The sequence below is a fragment of the Vigna angularis genome, chromosome 6 (genome assembly GCF_016808095.1).
Source record: "Vigna angularis cultivar LongXiaoDou No.4 chromosome 6, ASM1680809v1, whole genome shotgun sequence".
NCBI classification, from domain to species: domain Eukaryota; kingdom Viridiplantae; phylum Streptophyta; class Magnoliopsida; order Fabales; family Fabaceae; genus Vigna; species Vigna angularis.
In genome coordinates this window covers 26,072,438-26,089,000 of record NC_068975.1, presented here as the reverse complement: position 1 = coordinate 26,089,000, position 16,563 = coordinate 26,072,438, and the positions used below count along the sequence as shown (strand labels likewise).

The 16,563-nt window shown below is 31.4% G+C and overlaps 2 protein-coding genes across 2 annotated transcripts; both read left to right on the top strand.

Annotated features, from left to right (window-relative positions):
- Positions 1–2,282: 2,282 nt before the first annotated feature.
- LOC108342752 (sugar transporter ERD6-like 5) lies at positions 2,283–7,424 on the top strand. The gene is made up of 18 exons (XM_017580542.2): positions 2,283–2,676; positions 3,197–3,259; positions 3,353–3,442; positions 3,526–3,585; positions 4,542–4,607; positions 4,687–4,752; positions 4,882–4,957; positions 5,047–5,111; positions 5,268–5,360; positions 5,493–5,573; positions 5,658–5,742; positions 5,856–5,899; positions 6,029–6,091; positions 6,170–6,229; positions 6,311–6,364; positions 6,660–6,719; positions 6,813–6,927; positions 7,011–7,424. Exons 1-18 carry the CDS (start codon positions 2,449–2,451, stop codon positions 7,142–7,144), a joined length of 1,503 nt encoding a protein of 500 aa, XP_017436031.2. The 5' UTR covers positions 2,283–2,448; the 3' UTR covers positions 7,145–7,424.
- A 6,173-nt stretch (positions 7,425–13,597) lies between these two features.
- LOC108341548 (NADPH-dependent aldehyde reductase 1, chloroplastic) lies at positions 13,598–14,953 on the top strand. The gene is made up of 4 exons (XM_052878827.1): positions 13,598–13,750; positions 13,830–14,206; positions 14,313–14,674; positions 14,792–14,953. The coding sequence occupies exons 1-4, from the start codon at positions 13,628–13,630 to the stop codon at positions 14,812–14,814; spliced, it is 885 nt and encodes a 294-aa protein (XP_052734787.1). The 5' UTR covers positions 13,598–13,627; the 3' UTR covers positions 14,815–14,953.
- Positions 14,954–16,563: the final 1,610 nt, after the last annotated feature.

Below are 16,563 nucleotides of genomic sequence, written 5' to 3'. Positions count from 1 at the left end.
ATAGAAGGAGAAAAAAGGAATGGAGAGGGAACAACTCTCATCTCTCATAGATTCAGGTTGTGTTTGCATATTTTAATTTTATTCTTTTACTTTCAACACCCCTTATATTATTTTTACACCAATTAATAAAGGCAAAATGACTTTTACCTTTGAGCCTAAAATTCAATTAAAACAAAAGTTTCTCTTAACTCTTTTTCTTTGTAGAATCAAACTCACACCCATTTAATTCTAAACCACCATTTAATCAACAAGTCAACATATCACATTGATAATATCACGCAAACAAATAATTAAATTGACAATATATCAATCATGCATTCCACATAATCAACAAGGATGTTGTTCCCTCCACCACCACCCTTTCTCCCTCCACCTCTCCACAAATTTTTTAATTACCAAATTACCCTTTAATTTTTAATCATTTTACTTTTTACCTTATTTATTTACCAAACCCTAAATCATTCTCACTTTCTCTCGCAGCCCCACCCCTCCCCCTAGCTTTCTCTCACTCTTTCTCTCTTCTTTGAGATCTGTTTCTTCTCACCTCCGTCTCACTCTCTTCTCTCTTTCGGTGAGATCTGTTTCTTCTCACCCCAACTCTCCATTTGCTCTTCGTTCGTGGTGGTGCGGTGCGATAGTGTATAAAAATCTTGGCACTACATGTACAAATCTTGAAAATGAAGAGAACAACCTATTCACGATAAAAATTCAAAACTTGGGAAGCACTGCAGAAAAGGGTAAAGAACCACATTTAATCAAACATCACATACATAAAGTGAAAAACAGAAACAGAAGCAAACCAAGATTCCATCTTGATTTTCATTTTTCGTTGAGGATTCTCGGAATCGATATTGGTTGAAAATTTTTTTTGGGTAAAATAACAATAGCAATAAAGGTTGCATGGTGATTTCCAAGGAATTGGATCAAATTACATTGGAAACCACCAATACTTGCCCGGTGGTGAATAAAAAAACAAGATTATAGAAAATGGGTCAAAGCTAAATTTGAATAAGTGACAAATGATGATTTATAGATCAGAGAATGAGAGAGAGAAAGTGAGTTGTAGTTTTGGTTGTTCTTCTCCCCCGATGGAGGCAACACGGCGATGATATCCTTTAATTAACTAATAACTATCACTTTATGTCATTTTTTTCCCTTGATTAAAAATTGTCAGCGGATGTCAACATCCGTTTAAGGTTTATACGTTAATTTAGGGTTGATTACGTACGTCGACGCAGTGCACCTTCACCCTTTTGCATCTTTATGCACCACCGAGACCTTCAAGCATCACCGAGGCCGACCTTTGACATTGCTGGAACAATTCCTTCCACCACCACCTGCAACCTCTCACTCACCACACTCTCACACCACAATGAAAGAAAGAGAGGAGGAAGAATTAGAACGTTAAACAAGAAGAAGAGCATAATGAAACAAAAACAATGAGAAGTCGTGGAACGTTAAAAAGGAAGGAGAGCTTGTATGTCGGTGCATGCATAGGGGATTGGATTGGAGTGGGTACAAGTTAAAAAATATTAATCGTAAAAATAAAATTTTACTCAAAGATAAAACAGAAATAGAGAAGTAGAAGAAAGCGTAAAAGAAGAATGGAGAGGTGGAAGGAGAAGGAGTGGTGATGGAGGAAGCAACACCCAATTAACAATAACATCAATTAAACATGTTCTAACAATAAAATTAAATTATAAAGACTCTTATTTTTATATACTGTTTATATTTTGTATTCTATTATTATTGTTTATTTCTATATAGTCAGGAGTTTTTTTACAAAATTAGTGTAATTTTTTTAAATATTTATTATAACAGAAAATTTGAAATAAATTATAGATAAATTGTATTATTTTGATAAGATTTTATTTTAAAGAAATTATATAAAAATTATATAATTTTAGTTCAAAATATTTTTAAATTGAAATTATATTAGAATAATAAGATTTTACTTTAATGCTAACTTAAATAATAAAACTTTAGTTTAGATTTAGTAAAAGTTAAGTTATGGCGACAACTTCAAATTAAAGTATTTAAAGTAAAATTATATTACTTTAACACGATTTTTTTTTTTCATAATAAAATTGTGATACCTTTACACACAGTGTTACTATTTTTTTTTTGTAAGTTGTTCATTTTAATAAATTTAAACCAAAATCCTAATTAAGCACGTGACAAAATAGCATTTTTTTAAAAAATTTAAAATTGAACCCGCAAGAATCTCGTGCACAGATAAAAATGAAAAAAAAAAAACAGAAAAGATTTGTCGATGTGTTTGTTTGGACAACGTAGACTGCGAAGTGCGACGCTGTCCAACACACGGTGTTCGTTCATATCCAAATTCGACTTCGTTTCGTTCTCATCGTCATGTCGTTTTGGTCAACGCCATTCATCACCAGCCTCTTTCTTTCTCTCTCTCTGGTGTAACCCTTTTAAACCCTCTGAATGAACCTCTTTCATATTTCCTCTGCTTCTCATAGAACGCAAAACATGGACAACAAAACCACTGAACCAAGCGATTTTACAAGCCCTCTTCTCCCTACAAGTTATGGCGCCCATGATGTTGACGTTGACTTTCTGGAAAAGAGGCACACTGGAGCTTCTTCCGTTCCAATTACTCTTATACTCACCACCCTCGTTGCTGTTTTTGGTTCCTACGTTTTTGGCTCTGCTGTGAGTTACTGCTTTTGTATTTACCTTAGAAATTTTACGCTGTTATCCAGTTAAAAAAAAGAAATTGTCTTTTTTAAGATGGTTGAATTTTATGATGGCTATCATAAAGTTGTGGTATGAAGGATGATTTTTTATTGCTTGATAAGGTAAAATGGCTCGTTTAATTTAATAATGAATGTCTTAAGTTGTGGTATGAATGGTGATTTTTTATTGTTTGATAATGTGAAAATGGTTGGTTGAATTTTCTAATGGCTATCTTAATTTGTGGTATGCAGGGTGGTTTTTTATTGTTTGATAATGTTAAAATGGTTGGTTGGATTTTTGCATTGACTATGTTAAGCTGTGGTATGAGTGATGATTTTTTATTGGTTGATAACGTAAAAATGGTTGATTGAATTTTACAATGACTATTATGGTATGAATAATGATTTTTCATTGGCTGATAATGTTAAAATTGGGTGGGAATGAAACTCTAACTCAAAGTTACCACAGTCAGATGAATACGTTGTTAATTTTGCAGATTGGGTACTCATCACCAACTCAATCTGGAATCATGCGTGATCTCAATCTCGGAGTGGCACAGGTTTGACCCTTTGTTTTTCTAACATTTGTTGCACATTGTTGTTGCTGGCTATCATTTGATTGACTGCTTCTATTAACGGCCAAACCTATGCAGTACTCAATTTTTGGTTCGATATTGACTATTGGAGCTATGATTGGTGCCGTTGTTAGTGGTAGAATAGCAGATTATGCAGGTCGTCGAGTTGTAAGTCAAACCATTGGTGTTTAATTCTGGTTTCAGTGTTGTTGTTGTTGTTCACTTTAGTTATCCTGTGTTTTACTGAGCAGGCCATGGGGTTGTCCCAGATTTTCTGCATCTTTGGATGGTTTGCCATAGCATTCTCAAAGGTTTCTCATTAATTTCTTCCTCTTTATTTTCAATTTATTAAGCTGCACTGTCACTAATAGTTGAATATGTCTGAAAAGCACAATTTCGTGCTGATAGTAACCTTTCTTGAAAGGAAAAATAGGTAGCTACATTTTAAGGTAGGGGAAAAAGACATTCATGGAAAGAATTTATTGTAACCATTGGAAGTCCCACATCAACGGTAGATAATGTCAATTACATAACCTTAGCTGACAAGTTGGTTTTATAAGGTTGGGTTAGGCTTAAAATCCATTTCTTAACAAGTTTAAAGTATATAAGTGGATGTAAACTTCACCTTACAAGCTGGTTTTTTATGATTGAGTTGAACTTAAAGTCCATTTATTAACATGATACGAGAGCCATGTGTAAGAGTTTATCGTAACAAAATTTGTTGTTTGTTGAGTCTATTGTTTTACTTGTTATTGGATTATTCATTATTGGATTATTCATTAATGTCTAGTCCCACAATAGAGATGTATATGCCTTAGTATGAGAGGGGTGTGTTAGAAGTTTCACATCAACTAGAAATAAAGCCAATTGCCAATTACAGTATATAGGTGGGTGCAAACCTCACCTTACAAGCCACATTTGCAAGGTTAAGTTCACTTCTTAGCAGTGATTATTGAGTACTTGAAATACATGACCTGGTAGGCTTAAATACCATTTGATATGAAGAAATACAGATCAGCGACTAAAAGCAAAAATGTTAGCATATTTGTGGCCATAAAAAGTTATTTAAACCTGCTCTGGCATTAACATTGAGGCTTATTTGAAACTTAAGTTGCTGTTTTTATAAGCACAATGAATTAGATAGATAGAGTAACGACTACAGACTTGATAGATTGAACCACTATGATTCTATTACCTGAATTTGCTCATCCCATGGGTTTTCCACAAGTTCAGTTGTTGATATCTAACATTTGATGCATGTTTGAAGATTGCTTGGTGGCTTTATGTTGGAAGACTGTTGATAGGATGTGGGATTGGCCTTCTATCTTACACGGTAATTTCTATGACTGTATAATTTGTTATGATATTCAATGACTCAAAAAAATACATATATAGTTTACTTTGTATATTAGGTACCTGTTTATGTAGCAGAAATAACACCCAAGAATCTTCGAGGGGCATTCACTGGAGTTCATCAGGTAAAGCAACACTGTAATGATCCAATCTTTTAACATAATTTTACTATTACTGCATGTACCATACAACTTATGTTTTACTATTTCACGTACAGGATTATTTTAAACTCCTATTTGGTCTTATTTTGGCAGTTAATGATTTCTTGTGGGATGTCATTAACTTATCTTATTGGAGCATATGCCAATTGGAGGATCTTGGCTCTAATAGGTAATATTTTTCTTTCTGGTGTTCTTTTCACAATCCAAACAAAAAGGGCTCCATGTAACTCTCATCTCATGTTTATTCATCTGTCTCAGGAATTATTCCGTGTCTTGTGCAGCTTCTCTGTCTGCCCTTCATTCCTGATTCTCCCAGGTGGCTGGTGAGTTTTTCACAGCTTCTGTAATTTTATTGCTTGGGTTGTCATGTTGGTCACTGCTCTCACATCAAAGTGATTTTTTCCATCACTTATATCAAATGGTTGGAGTCAATACATTTCATTCCACACAAACATATCACAAATTGCAATATTTTGCAGGCCAAGGTCGGTCGGTTAAAAGAGAGTGATTCTTCTCTACAGCACCTCAGGGGTAAGAATGCTGATGTTTATCAAGAGGCCACTGAAATTAGAGTATGTAACTAGTTTTTTGTTCTTACATTGTTACACTATAGTTACTATCTTACTTGGATGCAAAAGAGAAATAGAAAAGGAAGAATCCTAGTAATTTAATCTATCATTTTTGCATTTTTCCTTTATTTGAAGGACTATACCGAAGCCTTTCAGAAGCAAACAGAAGCTAGCATCATTGGCCTATTCCGAATGCAGTATTTGAAGTCACTTATCGTGAGCATTCTAAATTATCCCTATTCATATATGGCCAATATTAGCCTTATGTGGGGCTCTTATGTTTTATAGTTACTTTGTTAGGTAGGAGTTGGCTTGATGATACTACAACAATTTGGAGGGATTAATGGCATTGTTTTCTATGCAAACTCTATATTTATATCTGCTGGTATGTGCAGCTCCTTTTCTATGCTCCATTATATGGCAAGTAAGAGAAAATGAATGAGATTATTAGACTTATGAAAAGATTCACACAAAAGCAAAAACTCTTATCCATGACAGGGTTTTCAGAAAGTATTGGAACAGTAGCGATGGTCGCCATTAAGGTTCTTAATTCTCTTCTTGCGATTGCATAATTTCTCTGTGCTTTATCCTGCATAATAATAAGATGCATGCTTTGACGAGTGCACCCTTCATTCTTGTTTTTCACACTAGTCCATCTTTTATGTTTGTAGGTTCCAATGACAACTTTAGGGGTACTTCTGATGGATAAATCTGGAAGAAGACCACTTCTGCTGGTAAAAAAGTTTGAACTATTATTCTCACTTTTCTTCTCTGTGCTTTAAATTCTAAATCTGAAATTTTGATTCACACAGGTGTCTGCAGTGGGAACATGCTTAGGATGCTTCCTGGCAGCCTTGTCATTCGTCTTGCAGGTTCTTTTAACTACACAATATGATCCTGTAAGTTGGTTTTCTCAAAGAATTTCTAAGAATAATCAGGATTTTCTGATGCAGGACTTGCATAAATGGAAGGAAGTTAGCCCCATTATGGCCCTAGTGGGTGTACTGGTAATGTTCTTCCCCTTATATGCCTATAGAGGGATCTTCAACTATGCTGTTCAATCTCATAAATTTAACTGAAATGAATGGATTGTGATCACTACTACATTGTATAACTCTGTTGGAAATCTCAAATCGACTAAAAATAAAACAAATTTACAATATATAAATGGGTGTAAAACTCATAAGTTGGTTTTATATGATTGAATTAAGTTTAAAGTTCATTTTTTAAAATGATATTACTCAGTATATAAATAGGTGTAAATCTCATCTAATAAGTGTATTAGTTATTCTTAATGACCAGGTATATGTGGGATCCTATTCTATAGGCATGGGAGCAATTCCGTGGGTTATAATGTCTGAGGTAGTTACTGTTTACTATACCTGAACTTGGGAAGTGAAAAATCAAACATAAAAAATCATGAGCATGATGAATGGTTATATTTGATTTTTGCAGATATTTCCCATCAACGTGAAGGGCTCTGCTGGAAGCCTTGTGACTTTGGTTAGCTGGTTGTGTTCTTGGATTATATCATATGCTTTTAACTTCCTCATGAATTGGAGTTCAGCAGGTAGGTTCGAATTCAATCTTCTTCTGGAGGGTAAAAACAAAAATGCTGAGAAATATTCATTTTTTGATGTTATGTTTGGCCAGGAACTTTTTTCATGTTCTCTACCATATGTGGTTTCACTGTGTTGTTCGTAGCAAAACTCGTACCAGAGACCAAGGGACGAACATTAGAAGAAATTCAAGCTTCTATGAGTTCATATTCTTCTGCAAAGAAATGAATTCCATTCATGATAAACCAGTAAGAAATTTCCAAATGCAAACTGGTTTACTGAATGAAGAAAATTGCATTCATGAAGCATCACTGTACTTTTAGTGATTGTATTCTGATGTACACTACACATCCTTAGAATTATTTGTTTATACTATATACTTCAATATTTTTTATTTGATATTTTTTTGAGACTGTCATATGTAGAGTTGAATATTTGATTTTCATATAAGATGTTGTAGCCATTTGACATGTTTCACTTCGTCAATGAAAGTGCAGAAATCTCTTCATTTTTCCATGTCCTAATTTTTTACAAATTACATTCTTTTCAAACTTTCTTCTGATCATATTATCTAGTCCACATATTACTGTCATTTATTTTATTTTAAAGAAAAAAAATCTATGTAAAGTGTATATATAAACCAAAAAAAATGAGTGAGTGCTTTACTCGATATTGTGTTGTCATCATTCATTGTACTACTATACTAGTATTTAAGATAACATAATTATTTATTATCTTAAATAAAAATTTACCATATTTATAATTATGAAAATATTAAATATTCCTAAAATTTGATAATTGGCCTTTGTAATATATAGAAGTCATATCAAAGTGTATATTTACTGACTTCTCTAATTGATTATTGTGATAAGTAAAAATTAAAATAATATTAATTAATGGCCTTAGTTAATATACTTATGTCTATTTTAATTTTTTTTAAAAAGTAATGTACATATCTTTGGAAGACAAATAATTAATATGGTATTATTACAAAGCTCTCCTGACCTTATTTTGAATGCATACAATCACTAGTCCAATTTACCATGAGTTTTACATATGACAAAAATTTAAAAAAAAAGTGTGACTATTTTTTTTTAAATAAATGCATATTTTTTATATTTGATGTTTCGAAATCCAACGTAGAACTTGATATTTACGTCAAATTTATATGTAATCTAACGTAAATATCAAGTTTTATTAATGTTAGGATATTTGTTTTTTTCTTGCACTTTTGTAGTGTGATTTATTTTTTCTTCTTCAACGGTTACTTTTATGTGTATTTGTAGAGGTTTTTGAGCATTTTTGTTGTTTAAATAGGTTGGTGTGGATGTTTTATAGTGATTGGGGGCTTTTATCCTAATTTGTGCATCTAAATGTTATTTAATAAGTAAGTTATCAAATAAAATTGATGTAAGTTTTATATTAATTAGAGATAAAATTAATTTAAAATATATATGAGTGCAAATCTTATTTTAGAAGTTGATTTTTGAAGGATTACATTAAGTTCTAATTATTAATATGATATCAAAATCATTAATTAGAGTCATATATATATATATATATATATATATATATATATATATATATATATATATATATATATAATATATATATATATAATATATATTTTGATATTATTTGTGAGAAGTAATTTAAGTTTAAAGTCTACCCTTAACATAATTTAATAACCATTATAATATTATGAAAAGACAATTAGTTTTGAGAATTTTGATCTATATAAGATAGGAATTTTAAAGCATACAAAAATATGGCCAGTTTTTCAAAATTGTAAAACTGGAGCGCATTTAATCGATTAAAGCTTGTTTAATCGATTATCTTTAATCGATTATTTTGACGAGAAATCGATTAAAAATGTTATTTTTCATAAAACACTTAAAAAAATGCATAAAAATGGATCATAATGAAAAAAAAAATACAATCCTAAGATATTTTTAAAAATTCTTAGAACTCTTATAATGTTTACCCCTTTAGATATGCCTCCAACTTCGTAATGATAATCCTCTAGGTTGTTTCCACATTTTGTTTAGATATTCATCTTGAGGATTGTCATCATTCTTCGCTTCATTTGTTGTCTTCTACAAATCTTCATCATTGCCTGCATCTAATTCAACTGACTCAAGAGGTTTTGTCTCAAGGTCTACAATTTCATCAAAGACAACATACACACATTCTTCTATTTCAAATGTTTTCCGATTGAAAACTATATATGCTTTGTATATTAGAAGATATCCAAAAAAAATAGTTTCATCGGTCTTGGAATAAAATTTTCTTAAATTTTGTTTTAAAGAAATTCTAAATATTAAACAATAGGTACCCAACTACTTGTATGGGTCCTTTGGGTTAGATATAGAAAAAAGAAATCATTTTACAACCCAAACATACCCATGTTCTACGGGTTCTATTATTATGTTTATTTTTAATTTTAGGAACATACTTATTTTTAACAATCTTATTTTCATTATTTTTACTACATTCTCCTAAGGTTGTGTGTTCTAGTAGTTTCTTAAAATTTTCACAAGAAGCACATTCATCACTACTAGTAAATTTACTCTTTTCAAAAAATAAAACTTTATTTTTCAAATCTTTATTTTCTTCAAAAATATTTTCAAAATTTAATTTTAAATTTTTATTTTCTTCAAGAATATTTTCAAAGTCTGATTTCAAATTTTTATTTTCTTCATAAATATTTTCAAAATTTAATTTTAAATTTTTGAAGTCCTTTTTCAATTTCTTATGAGCTTTATCTAATTTTTTTGATTCTACTATTAAAGCACCATAAGTTTCATGCAATTCATCTTCACTAATTTAACTATAATTATCAGAATCGTTAGATGTACTTACTTGGCTTCCAGCGTCGTCGTTCACCACTAAACAGATATTTGCTTCTTCATCAGATTCGCTCAAATCGGAAATTGTTTCGTTGTCATCGTCCCATGCGATGTATGCTTTCTTTTTCTTGAAGTTTTTCTTTTCCTTTAATTCTTCATTCTTTTTTTTTTTATTTGGGCAGTCCGCTTTTAAGTGCCCCCTTTCTCCGCAACCATAACATTTATAGTGTGAGGAAGATCCTTGAGTTTCTTTCTTTTCGAATTTTAATCTTCCTTTGTCTTTTGATTTCATGAACCTGTTGAGCCTTTTTATCATGAGTCTCAAATTTTCCTCTTCGTCTGAGTCTTCATCTTCTGATTTACCTTTGCTTCTTTCAACCTCCGACTTTAATGCCAAACTCTTCTTGTTGTTTTTGGCTTTTGCTTCTTCTTCATCAAGTCTTCTAAGATCTAGTTCATGTTCCCTCAACTTTCCAAAGAGTGCCGCCATAGTCATGGTGTTGAGGTTTTGTGACTCCGAGATTGCAGTCACCTTTGGTTGCCACAATCTGTCTAAAGACTTCAAGATTTTAATGTTAAGTTCATCGGTATCAAATGACTTACCTAGTCCAATGAGATGATTGACAATGTTGGTGAAGCGTTTTTTAACGTCTGAAATTGTTTCTCCTTGCTTCATCCGGAACATTTCATACTCTTGGATTAAGGAGTTCTTTCTTGCCCTCTTTACATCATCTGTTCCTTCATGCGTCACTCTGAGTACGTCCCACATTTCTTGAGCAGTTTTGCAGACAGAGACCATGTAGAACTCATCAACAGTCAATGCTGATGCAATGATATTCCGAGCTTTTACATCATTCTGAAATCTTTTCTTTTCTTCAATGGTCCATTGACCACGGGGCTTTGGTTCCTGTGTATTGTTAGTAGGAACAGAAGAGCCAGACGCAGATGTGATCCTGCCATTTGAATGACTATCAAAGCAAGCTCTGATACCAATTGTTAGAATCGCTACAACAGAATTATTAGCGTGGAACAAACCAAGAGGGGGGTGAATTGGTTATATACTTTTATTTTGCCTTTTATTATTTTTTTCTTAATTTTTCTTACTAAGCAGATAATTAAATATAAATGACAGAGTAAGGGAAAGAGAAAAATTGCACAGATGATTTTATCCTGGTTCAGATCACTCGGATCCAACGTCCAATCGCTTATCTCAAACAAGATAAACCCTTTTCACTAACACAAAACAATTACAAATATTAATCACAAAGAAAAACAATTTGTAAGAGTTTAGAAATACCACCTCTCTTGAAACCACAAGAGATGAACTTACACTTCCTTTGAATCTTCACAAAAGATGGCCACCTCCTTCGAATGCTTCACGAAGGATGATTCTAGAAATACCACCTCTCTTTGAAACCACAAGAGATGAACTTACACTTCCTTTGAATCTTCAAAGGATGACCACCTCCTCCGAATGCTTCACGAAGGATGATTCTCTTCCAGGCACTTCCTTGGATACACTAAGGATGAACAAGCTATTCCTCTGTCACCGCAATAGCACTTCAGGACTTTGCAGACAAGAGTTTCCTTAGCTTCAACAATCTCACAGAGTTCTCAAAGAGTTCAGAGGTTTTTAGCACAAGGGAAGAGTTGTTTTTGAGATAAAGAGTGAGCCATTTTATAGACTCAACCTAATACCCTTCCATTCTTCGAAAACGGGTCATCTAACGCATTTAATCGATTAACATAAATATTAATCGATTAATAATGAGTACAACGGCTAGTTTTTCAAATCTGAAACCCCCAACGGCTAGTTTTTCAAATCTAAAACCCCCAACGGCTAGTGTTAATTGATTATTCTTAGGAATAATCGATTATTATTAGCTTTAATCAATTATTACAGGGGCAATTGGGTTTTCAGTGTCAGTCTCGTTTTAATCGATTAAAACTGGGTTTAATCGATTAAAACAGCTTGTGGATGATTCTCAACAGTAAATAAATCAAATATAAATTACAAGAATCAACCCTAATACATATAAGAGCACTATTACATCAACTTTGATTATTATAAAAGCTTTATAAACTACAGAGATCTTCAATCTGCCTTTATCTATCTTGACTTGTGCAAATCTGTTCATCATCAAAACTTCATCTTTAATTTTTGCTAACACATTATAATATTATGAAAAGACAATTAGTTTTGAGAATTTTGATAAGAAATTGTGACTAAAAAATAATACATAAAGAATAACACATTTTAAGAGTATAATTGAACCACACACAAAAAAAAAAAATAGAGATAAAAAGAGAAAAAAAAAATAACATTTACATTGGACTTTACAAAATTCGAGATAAACTTATGTGGGATGATTTACATTTTATGTTCTATGTCAAACTCTCATTGAATGTAATTAATTAATCATAAATATCTGAAATAAAAAAAGTGTTTTTTATATTAATAAATATAGTACTAATCATGGTAATATATAGAATTAAAATATATACCGATTACAATAATTATTTAAGTACTACGTTTGATATGATAACGTATATATGCTTTAAAGATATAAAATAATTGAAAGTCTTAGAAGAGAAAATATAACATTGTTACTCCACGTCCTTTTATACCTTTTATACAGATAAATTTTAGCCTTTCGAAAAAATATTACTTCAACACGTCACTGTACCTAACCATACTTTTTTAACATTCCAAATAAAAAAACTAACCCATGGAAGTTTTGTACAAAAAATGTCCTAAAATATGAGATAATAATGGAGAGCCAAAAGAAAAAAGATTGGTTCTTTATTCCTCATTGGTAACATTACAGACGTGAAGGAAACATGATACATACATATAGATGTAAACAATTTATCTATTATTTAACTAAACACAATATCTTCACCTAACTTAATCTGATTCAATAAAAGCATACTTTTATATCTTTTAAGATTTGAGATAAAAATTAATTTAAATAACGTTTCCTAAGAACTCGTAACATAAGATTCTAAAGCAGTGAATATCTTAAATACAAATATTATAAATTTTAAGACGTGTGTTAAATTCTTATATATGGAAAAACCAACTTGATTTACGAGAGTTGTTGGATGTAATTAAGAATTAATTTTTTTATATGGTTTCTATTTAAAGTCGACTTCTACACTTGCAACTTATGGGTAAATGAAAGTAAAATAAAATTTTGAGAATAGCTTCTTAGCAATTAATTCCAAAAAACGGTTCAAGAGAATGACTTAGGAGTGGATACAAGTTGTGGGCAAAGTCATTCCAAAAAAAATTCCTCAATTTGTCATTTTGTCATCTCTAATTCAATCATCAAAAACTTCTTGAATTGTTCAATTTATCTGATATTACTTCGTGTGATGAGCAAATCATCAACTTATATACACACCACCACCAAATTAGCTTAATCTTGGAATTTCACATACACTCTATATTCTACTGAGCTTTTTCTAAACCCATGAAGCATGATTGCATATATCCGCTTTGTTTTACTTATTACCTTCTCCCTACTAGAAGTAACAAGAATAACATTTTAAAAATGTCAAATTGGGAAAAACTTTCAGAATAGAAAACCTAAACAAGGAAACAATTAACCTAAGCAAATAGGAAAACCAAACAAAAAAAGAGAAAAGCATGACCAAAGAAACCATTTCCCACAATAAATGTCTCGCCACGTGTCAGACTTAAAACAGAACATGTGTATATCATCTTCATCACACCCACACCTACACATACACATGCTACAGAACCTTAACACTTTCTCTGTTCACTACGTCCTTATAAATTAGGATCTCCAAATCCACGTCTACTCAAAACGCAGTTTCCAAAAGCCCGTTTGAGAGAATGGCTTCGGGTGAATACAGATTTCCCCCTCAGAAGCAGTACACACAGCCTGGCAAAGAGTATCTGATGAATCCACCACCCCAATATAGCAGTCCAGATTACAAACCATCCAATAAACTTCAAGTATATATGCATGCAGTCATTGATCTCAAAGTACTTTTTTTTATCTGCTTATGTGCTTAATCGGTTTATATATTTTCAGGGGAAGGTGGCTGTAGTAACTGGAGGTGACTCCGGAATCGGAAGAGCAGTGTGTAACTTGTTTTCATTGGAGGGTGCTACTGTTATCTTCACCTATGTGAAAGGACAGGAAGACATAGATGCCAGAGACACACTTGAAATCATCAGACAAGCTAAGAGTGCCGATGCCAAAGATCCAATGGCTATAGCAGTTGATTTGGGTTATGAACAGAATTGCAAGAGTGTGGTCGATCAAGTCGTTAATGCTTATGGCTGCATTGATGTTTTGGTCAACAACGCAGCTGTGCAGTTCCAGAGTGATTCCTTGGATGAAATTGATGATAAAAGACTGGACTTGGTTTTCCGAACTAATATCTTTTCCTACTTCTTCATGACCAAGTAAGAAAAAAAGGCAAATTTAATCTTACAAAAATTTTGTATGTAAGATGATTGTATATGCATTCTAAAAGTTTAACACTCGTGGAATCTGAAAATGAGTACACAGATATGCTCTGAAGCACATGAAGGAAGGAAGCAGCATAATCAACACGACATCAGTGGTTGCATATCAAGGATTCGAAACACTAGTGGACTATGCATCGACGAAGGGTGCCATTGTAGGGTTCACAAGATCCCTTGCACTTCAGCTGGTGAGCAAGGGAATTCGTGTGAATGGCGTTGCTCCTGGACCTATCTGGACTCCCTTACAGGTAGCAAGTTTTACAGTGGAACAAATCGTGGTGTTCGGTTCTGATTCCACACCGATGAAAAGAGCTGGGCAACCTATTGAGGTTGCTCCTTCTTATGTATTTCTTGCCAGCAACCAGTGTTCCTCTTACATAACAGGCCAAGTTCTCCACCCAAACGGTCATGCATCTCTCTGTGGTCATCCTTACAAAATTTGTATATTTAATTTCACAACAAAATCATGAACAGCTTTTCATTTTTTGTGTTTTCTAACTCTTTTTGTTTTCATCTTTTCAGGGGGAATCATTGTGAATGCATAATTGTTGGATTGAAGAATAAAGATACTCAGTTTATACTGGTTTATGTGATGTATGTCTTTGCTGTTTGTTTTTTTCTATTCATAAATTATTTATGGAGAAAGATTCTGGTTGAAAAGCAAACAATAGTATTTGTATTGCCAATGTGATAAAAATACTAAAGTTAATATGTATAAATGTTCATTTTTTTAAGCAGGTTTTTAAATCAATCAAATATATTGAATATTTGTTACATTCTTCAGATAAATATTCTGAATAAAATAATCAACCTATACATTATATATAAGATATTTGAGATTTAATTAATTTGATTCACCGCATTTTTTTCAATATTAATTCATTACAATGTTATTAACAAAATTTACCTTTTTCTGGAGATAAAAAACGAGATTAATTAGGCCAAACAATAATATATTATTAAAGATAAATCTAATCTTAATAATTTGATTTTGTAAATGTATAAGTTAAACTTAAACGTACTACATTAATATCATATCAGAGTTGTTTAAAATTTCTTTTTGTTAAGCTTTAAATCTATGGTACACTTTCTATTGGTCCTCTTGCATTTCACATGAAATACGGTTCACATCAATTAAATATGAACTATGTTTACATTTTTTTTAATAATCTTTTGACAATACTATATATATTTGATAAGGAATCGAGGAATCGAGTTACCATCCTACTAAGTTGAAGTGTCTTAGGGTCGAACAATCAAGTAGAATGTTGTCATAATATCAATCCTTGTTATTAATTTGGTCTAGGTATTAAGTCAACCTCACTAATTAATCCAATAAAAAAACAAAGCAAATACATAATACGACAATGGTGATTTAGTTGCATAGTTTAGGAGAAAAGGTGATTCAACCCAATGAGGAACTTCTATTTTTGTTGCAAACTGAATTATTTTTATTCGGCTAAAAATTGGTCAAAAATTTTTAGCCAAAAATATATATTTATCCAATCATTTTGTGTTCAGAAAATATGATAAGCACAAATGATTTCAATTTTATCATTCAAATATTACTTACCCAATCTTTATGTATTCAGAAAATACGAAAATTCTTTAATCCTTCTTTGTGTAAATTTATAGCAAGTTCATTAATAATATTCTAAAAGTACCCATCTAGAGTATGAAAAGGAAAACAAAGTAGTGACGAAGAAATGAATTTAAGGAAAGTAGTTGAAAAATGAAGTTCTTTTACTTGGCATGATAGGAAGTAAATGTCAAGTCATTGGTGTGATGTTAAACTTTTATCTTTACTGGAGTTTTTGTTTAGATTAGTTCATATGGTTTGAATGTTTTCAGTCCTATTAGATTTTTTAATCAAGTAATATTCATTAAATGTTATGTATTTGAATTTTTATATTTACATTGCTTTTAATAATATATTTTATCTTAAATCATCAATAAAATTAATTTTGATTAATTTTTATGTATTTTATAATTTTGTACATTTTTTTTATTTTTTATTATAAAAATAAATTTTATTAAATTAAAAAATTATGAACGCAAGTGAATAATTAGAAATAAAAGAGGTTTGAAACCTCTATAAAATAAAAATATTAATAGAATATTTCTACACAAAAATTCTCTGCAATATAAATTAAATATTAGAAGTCAATAAAAACATCCACAACTTAATAATTACTAATGGTGGAGGTTTGGAAAGCCTGCACAAATTAATTTTGTTAGAGGATAAAAATTTCCACAAATTAATTTCTAAACCTCCTCTAAATAACAAATATTTT

Excerpts from the sequence above, each read along its gene's own strand:
- LOC108342752 (XM_017580542.2), top strand. The coding sequence starts at position 2,449 with ATGAACCTCTTTCATATTTCCTCTGCTTCTCATAGAACGCAAAACATG. Across the intron at positions 2,677-3,196 it reads CCTACGTTTTTGGCTCTGCT|ATTGGGTACTCATCACCAAC; the intron begins GTGAGTTACTGC and ends TTAATTTTGCAG. Across the intron at positions 3,260-3,352 it reads TCAATCTCGGAGTGGCACAG|TACTCAATTTTTGGTTCGAT; the intron begins GTTTGACCCTTT and ends AAACCTATGCAG.
- LOC108341548 (XM_052878827.1), top strand. The coding sequence starts at position 13,628 with ATGGCTTCGGGTGAATACAGATTTCCCCCTCAGAAGCAGTACACACAG. Across the intron at positions 14,207-14,312 it reads TCCTACTTCTTCATGACCAA|ATATGCTCTGAAGCACATGA; the intron begins GTAAGAAAAAAA and ends ATGAGTACACAG. Across the intron at positions 14,675-14,791 it reads CCAAGTTCTCCACCCAAACG|GGGGAATCATTGTGAATGCA; the intron begins GTCATGCATCTC and ends TCATCTTTTCAG.